Here is a 10,301-nt window from a genome sequence, read left to right as displayed (position 1 = left end):
AAAGGAAAAATCACAGAGACCAACACTCACGAAATGTCTGAAGTCCTTGTACTCCACGCATCCTTTCTGCCCGTAATCCGCCTTGTGTAGGATGCTGATGGCCTGTGGAATGGCCTGCGCGTTGTTCACTGTCCTGCGTATCCTGCCTTCGAGTCTGTCCAGCGTGATTTTGCCTCGCCCTTCGTCCAGCCTGTACCAGACGTCCGCCCACTCCATCAGGTCCTGTGCCTGGCCTGCTGCTGGTGCGCTCTGCGGGGTAAGCGTGGCGCGGGAGGGACATTTTCAGCTTCGGTGTTGCTGGGAAAGTGGGTCTTGCGGGAATGAATATGAGGGTGATGGGTTTTTATTATTTGTTGGAGAAAGTTTTTTTTTTTTTTTTTTTGGGGGGGGAGTTTCTGTTTAAAGAATATGAATGAGAGTTTAGCTAGATTATTTCGTATTACTTTTGGGAAGAAAATATTAAAGTGTTAGATATCTGATGTCCAGGTGCAACTTCCAGAAAAAAAAACAAATAAAACATCTCGCTTTATTATTAACTCTCCTCCATAGCCCTTTAATTGCCAAATGTCATAATGAACAGAATTTTAATCATATCTCTTCGATCTGATTTCTTTATCGATAACACTTTTATCAGTATAAGAACTTGATACATCACACTGTCAATAATTTTATCTTAACACGCTTCACAGTTCTGATAATCACGTAGACCAATTCAATTACGAAACATAGTACTTCCAGCAGAGTGAATGTAGCCCCCCATAAGGGATCAAAACAAACAACGAAATCAAGGTCGTGTTAGATCCAAGTCTGTGATTGTTCCATAGTCAAGGTGTCTGAAATTAATTAAATTAAATTGAAATTAATTAAGTTAAATGAATATATAGAGTCGAGGTGATTATGATGCCTCTCTAAGGTTCGAGCCTGTGTGAATATATATCTGTAGGTTCAAAACAATGACAGATACTGGATTGTAGTACAGTGGTGTTATCACTGTTGGTGTAGGTACTGTTGTTATCATTATTAACTATATATACATGTGTGTGTGTGTGTTTTGAACATTAAGGCACTTACATTTATTTTATAAGGATTGTCCTTATCATTGCCATCATTACCACACATAATATCGTCATTGTTATTATTCTGATTATAATCTGTAATTTCTATAATTATTATTATCAAGATTGATACTACTGTTATCATTAGAGTCATTGTTATTATTAGCCTTTTTTATGATTATTGCTTGTATTCTTACCATCCATTCTCATATGATAACCATTGACATTATTAGTAGCATTATCATCACCATCATTATCAATGTTATTAGTGTAATCGTCGTTGTTAACATCACAGTTGACATGATTATTTTCACCATTCCTAATGTCAACTTAAAATTAAATTGGAAGGTTTTTAAGTCTTTTTCTCTTTGTATGTCCTTGCTTGTGTGTGTGTGTGTGTGTGTGTGTGTGAGTGTGTGTGTGTGTGTGTGTGTGTGTGTGTGTGTGTGTGTGTGTGTGTGTGTGTGTGTGTGTGTGCGTGTGCGTGTGCGTGTGCGTGTGCGTGTGCGTGTGCGTGTGCGTGTGCGTGTGCGTGTGCGTGTGCGTGTGCGTGTGTGTGTCTGTGTCTGTGTCTGTGTCTGTGTGTGTATAGGTATATGTATGTATGCCTTTTCATACATATCAACATGCAATTATAAGCATTCACGTAATGGTACGTATACCCGTCCCCTAGTGAAAGATTTACAGATTTACACATTCTATTTACCATAGCTGGTCCCGGTATGAAAGGCATCTGTTCCATTTCAAAGTCCATCGTGAATTCTCAAGGTGCTGCTGCCAGTTTTGTTTCCTCGTAATAGTTTCAGTGTGGTGGGTCTTCGCAATCTTTATTAGCAGCACATCTTCGTGTTCAATTAGATCTCGACGTGAATGTCTTGTCAATATTATGATTATTTTAGTTATTAATGATACTAATTTCTCTCTTGTTCTTATCTCCCGCTTTCACGCTCTCTCTCTCTCTCTCTTTCTCTCTCTCTCTCTCTCTCTCTCTCTCTCTCTCTCTCTCTCTCTCTCTCTCTCTCTCTCTCTCTCTCTCTCTCTCTCTCTTCTTCTTCTTCTTCTTCTTCTTCTTCTTCTTCTTCTTCTTCTTCTTCGTCTTTCGTATTATCTTATTCCTCAAGCTCTCACAAAGAAACAGTGCCTCCAAAAATAACTCATTACATTTAGCGCAACACACACACCAACTGTTCCAATGGTACTACCGGACCGCCCGGTTAACGTGGCTTTGTATGGCAGTCCGTCACTGATAAGAGATAAGCCAATGATTGGGAGAGATAACGAATATTGAAGGTTCTGAATGGGAAATTTTTATAAACTATTGTCAAGGCGTTTAGATCATTGCATGCGATCTAGGGCGAAGTTACTTGCATAAGGCTGTTTTTGTTGTTGTTGTTGCTGGTGGTGGTGGTGGTGGTGTGTGTGTGTGTGTGTGTGTGTGTGTGTGTGTGTGTGTGTGTGTGTGTGTGTGTGTGTGTGTGTGTGTGTGTGTGTGTGTGTGTGTGTGTATGTGTGTGTGTGTGATACAGCGTTGATTTCTGATATCCGGATGTGAATTTGTTTATTTTCAGCACTGATGACTTCTTATGAGAAATTATCTAAAGGAAGAAAACAGAAAAAAAAACTTATTACAGTATTTCAACCTGTCATTATAGTTGTTCTAATTTGTCCTTTTCACAAACTCCTATGATCATAATTTTTCTTTTTTAATGTTCATAATTAGTATCATTTTTTACATCCGGTATGCATTATCCTCACTGTCTGATAGGTGTTTACACTGTTATGTCCTAAATGCGTGACTGTTCAGGTGTTTATATCAATGGGTCTGTGTTCATTTTACGGGACAAACCTTGACTATGTTTGTACTGTAAATTTGTACTATAAACAAGAAAATTCTCTCTCTTCTCTCTTTTCTACCTACATATCTGTTTCTTTGCCTATCTACTTTGCCTTTGTATATGTTTGTGTGTGTGTGTGTGTGTGTGTGAGAGAGAGAGAGAGAGAGAGAGAGAGAGAGAGAGAGACAGAGAGATAGAGAGAGACAGAGACAGAGAGAGAGAGAGAGAGAGAGAGAGAGAGACAGAGAGACAGAGACAGAGACAGAGACAGAGAGAGAGAGAGAGAGACATACCAACTCGTTACTCCATCGATGTACGAAAACAAATGTATTGTACAATATACAGTGAAAATTACTTATATATATACAATAATCGAAGGCAAGATCCGTTCACTGTCAGCTTATTGTTATTGTAAAAGCCCTTTTCAAACACATTTAGCAGCAATTCATCCAGACCGTCTGCTAATTAATGGTCAATCCACTTGCTAATGCATTCAACAGCGTATAATCTAACCACAACCGAATTGATATATGAAATCAATCAACAAAGAAAAATAAAAAATAAAAAAGTTAAGAAAAAAACAGAGCTACCTTCACCATAGCAGGAATCTACCCAACAACTCAACAAGCAATCAGATGAAAAAGCTTAATCCCCAAACAGTTCAGAGACAAACGACCTTTCCATTCACAGAAAGACCTACCATATCTTCAAACAAAATAACAGAGGGTGATGCTGTGACTACGTGTTTGTGTTCCTGGAATCTTCCTGTCTACTGCGGGGTTGGGAGTGGAAGGTGCACGACGCTGCATCTAACGCTTTATCTTATCGGCGTGTATTAGTTCGTGGGGCTCTCGCGATTAGAGTGAATTAAAGCATGCTCTCAAAAACTGTCAGTTTTACATCGGTGCGGAAAGTAAAGATTGTATTTTATCTGAGGGCATGTTCTCTCTCTATCTATCTATCTATATCTGCCTATCTCTATCTATCTATCTGTCTATCTCAATCTGTCTGTCTGTCTATCCATCTATCAATTTCTATCTCTATCTATCTATCTGTCTATCTATCTCTATCTGTCTTTATCTATCTATCTCTATCTGTCTATATCTATCTATCTCTATCTATCTCTATCTATCTATCTCTATCTCTATCTATGTGTTTATCTGTCTATATATATCTATCTCTATCTTTCTCTATCTATTTATCTCTATCTATGTGCCTATCTATCTATCTGTCTCCATCTATCTATTTATATCTCTATCTGTCATATCTATCTCTATCTATCTATCCATCCATCTCTATCTCTATCTCTATCTACCTATCTCTATCTATCCATCTGTCTATCTATCTATCTGTCCATCTCCTGTCGATTCACTATAACGGAAGTGTAAATTTTCCTTTCTCTGAAGGATCGATTGCTGGATTAAATACTCGATGTCACAGTTAAAGCATCGTTATTCGTGTGCTATATTGTGATGCCAACGTTTGTGTGTGTATGTGTGTGTGAGCATATATATATATATATATATATATATATATATATATATATATATATATATATATATATATATATATATATATATATATATATATATATATTATATGTATGTATGTATATATGTAGGTATGTACGTATGTATAAATAGATTGTGACAGTGTGTTTGTGTGTGTGTATGTATGTATATTTGACTGAGTCGGATTTCCGTAATTTCGATAAAGGTTTGTCGGTCAACACAGAGCGGTCACTTTTCGCTCTCTTTGATCGCATTTCAAGGGAAATGTTACATGATGTGGTAAATGGGCGTGTCTAGTCCAATTTTAATGACGTCACTAGACCCGGATTTGTGATAAGGGTTGCCAACTCTCCGAAATAAAAATACGGGACAGGGGAGGTGCCACGACGTCCAGCCATTTAGTTTGATTTTCCAATTATCCTTTGTGTTCTTGGAGGCGTTTCTTTATTTTATTCTTTTTATTATTAATCTCTATTTATTAGGATAGATTAAAAGTAGGTAGCACTACCAGGTCTCAGACATTTTTTATTGATTTACACAGAAGTGAAAAGTAAGTTTTAAGCTGGAGGGGTTTATTTATTTTTTTTATTTACCTATTTATCTTTTTTATTAGGATGGATTAGAAACAGGCAGCAGTACCAGGTCTCAGACAATTTTTGTAATTTCACAGAAGCGAAAAGTAAGTTTTGAGCTTGGAGGGTAAGACCTTCAAAATTGCCGACAGTATAACACCTATTGTTTTACTCCTTGTTGCGACGGATCAGCAACAGGAATACACTGATACTTGCCCCCTGCCAGCACATACAGATTCTCAGCCTTTACGTCACACACGGCCTCGTATTCCTATTGCTAATAAAATGTTTCAATTCTACACGTTTCATGTCCGATTTAAGTCAACTTTTTCCTGCAAACGAATGATTTAAGAAGCATATGTCAGTGCCTGTATCGAAACGTCTCCTCAAACCCACTGACAAGCACCTTATCCTCTTTTCCTTCTTCCTCTCCGTCCTCATTCTCTCTTCCTCTGCCTCTCTCACCCCTTTCTCTCCCCCTTTTTCTTCCTCTGTCTCCCACCTCCTCATTCTCTTACTCCATTTCTTCCTCTTCGCTTCCTATTCCCATTTTTGTTTTCTTCATCCGTCTCTCCCACACCTCTTTCTCTCTCCCTTTTTCTTCCTCTGTCTCCCACCTCCTCATTCTCTTCCTCCATTTCTTCCTCTTCGTTTCCCATTCCTTCTCATCTTCTTTTTTAACCTCCTCTTCCTTCTCTCTCTCTCTAAAAAAAAATAATAAAGAAAGAAAAGAGAGAGAGACAACAAAGCACCCTAAATCATAAGACAGTGACATAGGTTGAATCTCCCTAACGTCTATATTGTTATTGTAATTCCTCACTTTTTCAGTACTGGATTTCACCCGTTTCCTCTGACGTTCTATACCTTAATACATATCTATAGATTAATTGGTGTAAAATAGTGTTCCAAAGGTTTAAGTGACAGAGCTTATGACTTTTGATGGAGAAGAGAGTGTTATGAAATTTATATATTGTGTGTGTGTTTATTTATGACACATGGTTTCAAAGACGATGATGCGAAGAGGGAGATAGAAAAGGAGAGAAGAGAGGAGGGAAAGAGAAAGAGAGCGATGAGAGGGAGGAGGGGGGAGAGAAAGAGTGGAGGGGAGTGATAAGAGAATGGATGGAAGGAGGAGGGGAGAGAGAGGGGGAGGGAGAAAGAGAAAGAGAGAGGTCAGGAAAAAGAGTTCACATTGCAATCAGGTACTCATCCTACCGCTGAAAAGGTGGGCGTGAGGAGCTTGATGGGTGGGGTGGGGAGTGGGGGTGGAGTACGAGGGGCGTCGTAGCTAGATTAATAGAAAATATAGGGGCAGAAGATATTATTATTCATGAATGGAACTACCGTATTCAGCGGGGTGTCTTAAGCTCTCTGGCAGATTTTTAGTTATAAGAATAATTTTTGCAACCCCCCCCCCCCCACACACACACACACAGACACCCACACCCATTGTTTTTCTTTTTTTCTTTTTTTCCTTTCTTTTCTGTTTTTGTTTTTCTCATTTCGGTAGAATTTGAGAACTGTATTTTGAAAGAAATGTTGGGGGTCATGACCACAAAATTGTCTCTAAAAAAGGGAAAGGAAAATAAACGCCCTTATAGTTTATTAACACGGGTAGGCACTATCAGTGATGTTTGTTTGATCCTCACAATGTCATCATGGTTGTCATCTTCTTTCTTAATCTAAATCTTTGACTATCGAACCCCTATGAAAAAGCGCTTTCATTTTTCAAACATGAATATATATGAAGCCAACATCGACTTGATAAATGCGTTTAATGTTATGGGATTCGTCAGTCTCGCAATGAATAGCAAAGTTGCATGCTTCAACACTTAGATCATAAGTTCTCGATCGTAGTTTTAGTGTTGATAATACATCATTGCATAGCTAATAGCAATGTGAATAACCCAAGAACAAAATTTCTTAATACAGGGTTCTTGTAGGTATAAGCTGATGAAATTTAAGACCATTTTAAGACCTGGAGCCACTTGTTGCTAAAACACTTCCCGATAATGTGTAGGCCTACTTATGGCGTCAGTGACCAAGATAAAAACAAAATCCACCCCATGATTTTTACACAGCCCCTCGGAAGGGTTGCATGGCAGAATTATTTTATTTTGCACACAGCCCTTAAGTGAACCGTCGCGTCAGCAAAGATCAAGGCTGATGTTGACAAATGATTTCCGATGAAGCCGCGTGGTGTCCGCGAGGGAGTGAGTCACAATGGCGTCCGAAGGTAACTGCTACTCTTATCTGTCCATTTACGCGGACAAAGATAAGATGGACCTTGGCCAAATACAAGACATTTTAAGACCGGCGATAGAAAAGTCTGCGTTCTTAACACTTTTTAAGGCCTTGAATTTCAAAAAAGAAAAAAGACAGACATTTTTAAGGTCTTTAAGGATGTGCGGGAACCATGTAATAACTAGAGTAATATACCATCGATAGTTATTTTTTAAACACTAGCCCTTTATTTCTCCCACCGATTCTGCTTGTGTGTGTGTGTGTGTGTGTGAGTGTGCGTTCGTCTGACGAATGGATGATACATGCGGCGCAATAAAGGTGCTCGTGCAATTAATTACTTCAGTCATCGACCCTGACTCCCTTCTCCTCACCCCTTTGCCTCAGTCTTCAGCTAACCTCCCAGTGACTCGGTTCCTTGGTGTTTTTTCCCGTCCTGTGACTAAAGATTTACATACGCTATAATCTTCGACGTGCACTGTCACTAAATCTTTCGTCATTGGTAATAATGCATAGTATTTCTTTCCTCATGTTAACTGACAAGACTTAGTGACTGTTTTTTTTTTTTTTAGTCACTGGGGAAAACTGAATGAATCATCTACTTAAATGCAATGTGTTTGGTGTTTTTCGATGAGGGAAATATTAAAGCAAATTAGATTTTAAAATGGGCCATATATCCAGAGCATGGAGCTAATCCCATAACAGAGGCTTACAACAATTTTGAGCGAAATAGACATCATCATCTTTACCGCCATGATCACAAAACAAATATCACTAAAATAAATCCATACAAAAAGAAGATAACAAGAAGAAGAAAACAAACAGCACGAAAAAGTGGACGAACAGATCACACCAACGACCGCGCTGCCGAGATAATAGCACAAAAATATTCAGTTCTTTCCTCTCGTCCTCTTGCTCAGATCACAAGCCCGGCGCCCGAGTGTGAAATCCTCACCAATAAGTCTTCTCAGTTTTCTATCAACCCTCTCCCTTCTTTTTCGTATTTACATCCATTTTTCCCTTCCACCATCATTACTTCTCATCAAGATCATCATCGCTATCATCAGCTTCATCATATCCCTCTCCTTACTAATGCGCAGTGAATGGCCGTATGAATGATCATAATGGCTCATAATGGATATTTCATTTCATCCCCCTTTATAGCAAAACAAGAGAGAAGATACATTATGGAGACAAAATCCATCCGCCTTTTCTGCTCGATGGCACTGCTCACTATCAGCACTGGAGAACCGCTAACATCACCTCTACCAAAGCTGAACTATAGCAAGAACTCCAACCGAGATTCATCAGAAGACCGCCGCGTAGTGCAAAGCCTATTGGAAGTCACCCTTAAGGACATTTGTCGAGGTCCCTTAGCTGGTAGGGATGTGAGTCTTGTGCTGGATGCGTCCTGCGGAGAGAATATGCTTCTGCCTGAGTTCACTGAGGCGCTGGGTGTCCCCGCGCTTCTCTTTCACGGCGAAGGGGCAGACAGGCAGGTCCTGGAAGCTGCAAAGAGGAATCGCCTCGGTGAGTAAATGAGTATGCGCGATTTATAGATAGTGTTAACGTGCCTAGTACGAGAAATACTTCATTGCATTATATGATATTCCTAATATTAATTTCCTAACATCTTATATAATATAAAATGACAAGCATCCTTGATGTGTACTTAAGGTACGGTAGAAAAAAAAACATACGCTATGTGCAACAAACGTTTATTGCAAGATGAGACATTCGAAATCCCCTTTAACCAATGATGCAATCTTCTCCAAGTTTGATGAGGTAGATGATTGGAAGATTTTTAAGTTTATTTGGGTTTGGTGTATTTTTCTGTCGTTTTGTCAATACGGTAGAGTATTTTGTCATTAGTATGTCTATGTATGATATAAAGTAATTCAACCAAGTTATCTGTTTCTCTCTCTCTCCTCTCTCTCTCTCTCTCTCTCTCTCTCTCTCTCTCTCTCTCTCTCTCTCTCTCTCTCTCTCTCTCTCTCTCTCTCTCTCTCCTTACCAAATATAACCTGATCGTAGTGTGTGGACTCCATCCCTTGACTTTTTTATTCCTTCACCAGATGCTGTTGTGAGTGTTGTGGGGGCGGAGCTCCCTTGGTTGTTAACATCCCCGCCAGAGAGATGGTCAGCATCCTCTGTGCTTTTAGTTGGGAACACACTAGCATGCGACCCGAGAGCCCTTCTGCAGACAGCGCTGGCGCAGAGGACTCCTGCAGTGGCCGCCTTGTGTCTAGCGAAGTTGGGCGAGCAGAGGAACAAACTCGAATTCCGGGTGTTCACGTGGCGACCTCTCCACCCGCGCCGAAAGCTCTTGCCTCTGGGCGGATGGAACGCCTCTCGCTTCGCCTCCTGGGACCAGCTCTTCGTCGACCGCTTCTCGTCCTTCGGCGGCGTCACGTTGGGCGTCGCGAGTGACCACGAAGACAAGCCCTTCCTCTTCAACTCGAGCTTGACGGAGTGGGAGGGGGTTGGATATCGCATCCTGAAGACACTGGCCGAGTCCTACAACTTCACATACACGCTGACACCCTGGGCCAGCGACCGTGAGTTCTGTCTTGTTCGTTCAATGTATAACCCATTAACAGCCTACCCCCTCTCTCCCTCTTCCCCCCCACACCTACCCCCTCTCCTCTTCCCCCCCACACCTACCCTCTCTCCCTCTTCCCCCCCACACCTACCCCCTCTCCTCTTCCCTCCCACACCTACCCCCTCCCCTCTTACCCCCTCCCCCCTCTTCCCCCCCCACCACCTACCCCCTCTCTCCCCAACCCATTAACTGAAAGCAAAAAAAAAAAAGAATCCCAAAAGGGCAATGTGTTCATCAGGCAATGAAGAATGGTTTTAGGATTGCCATCACTACTAAGAACACAACAAAACAGAACGGACAATACTTTAAAAACTTGCTTTTTGCCTCTGCATTGCCCAAGGACGATGGGGCAACTGGGAAAACGGCTCCTGGACCGGGATGTTGGGAGACCTGTACCGGGAAGTCAAGAACCTGACCGTCAACATTATCTCCCTTTCCCCAAGACGAGCTCAGTATTTCGATATCTCGGTCCCCTTTTACAACGA

At 40.7% G+C, this 10,301-nt stretch overlaps 2 protein-coding genes across 2 annotated transcripts in view; one reads left to right on the top strand and one right to left on the bottom strand.

The window, feature by feature from the left end:
• Positions 1-30: 30 nt before the first annotated feature.
• LOC113830342 (uncharacterized) lies at positions 31-2,899 on the bottom strand (the record flags this gene model as incomplete). The annotated part of the gene is given in 2 exon segments (XM_070139223.1): positions 31-249; positions 1,762-2,899. Coding segments are annotated over 2 exon segments (267 nt in total), but the record flags the coding sequence as incomplete, so codon positions are not given.
• A 4,297-nt stretch (positions 2,900-7,196) lies between these two features.
• The window catches only part of LOC138866378 (uncharacterized), a 4,762-nt gene continuing 1,657 nt past the window's right edge, over positions 7,197-10,301 (top strand). Inside the window, exons 1-4 of the mRNA XM_070138908.1 lie at positions 7,197-7,209; positions 8,379-8,744; positions 9,290-9,772; positions 10,157-10,301. The exon at positions 10,157-10,301 is cut by the window's right edge and continues 3 nt beyond it. Of these exons, the coding sequence (XP_069995009.1) occupies positions 7,197-7,209; positions 8,379-8,744; positions 9,290-9,772; positions 10,157-10,301 (1,007 nt within the window). The remainder of the gene's footprint in view (positions 7,210-8,378; positions 8,745-9,289; positions 9,773-10,156) is intronic.

This window comes from Penaeus vannamei, chromosome 25 (genome assembly GCF_042767895.1).
Source record: "Penaeus vannamei isolate JL-2024 chromosome 25, ASM4276789v1, whole genome shotgun sequence".
Classification (NCBI taxonomy): domain Eukaryota; kingdom Metazoa; phylum Arthropoda; class Malacostraca; order Decapoda; family Penaeidae; genus Penaeus; species Penaeus vannamei.
This window is presented reverse-complemented; position numbering and strand designations above follow the sequence as displayed.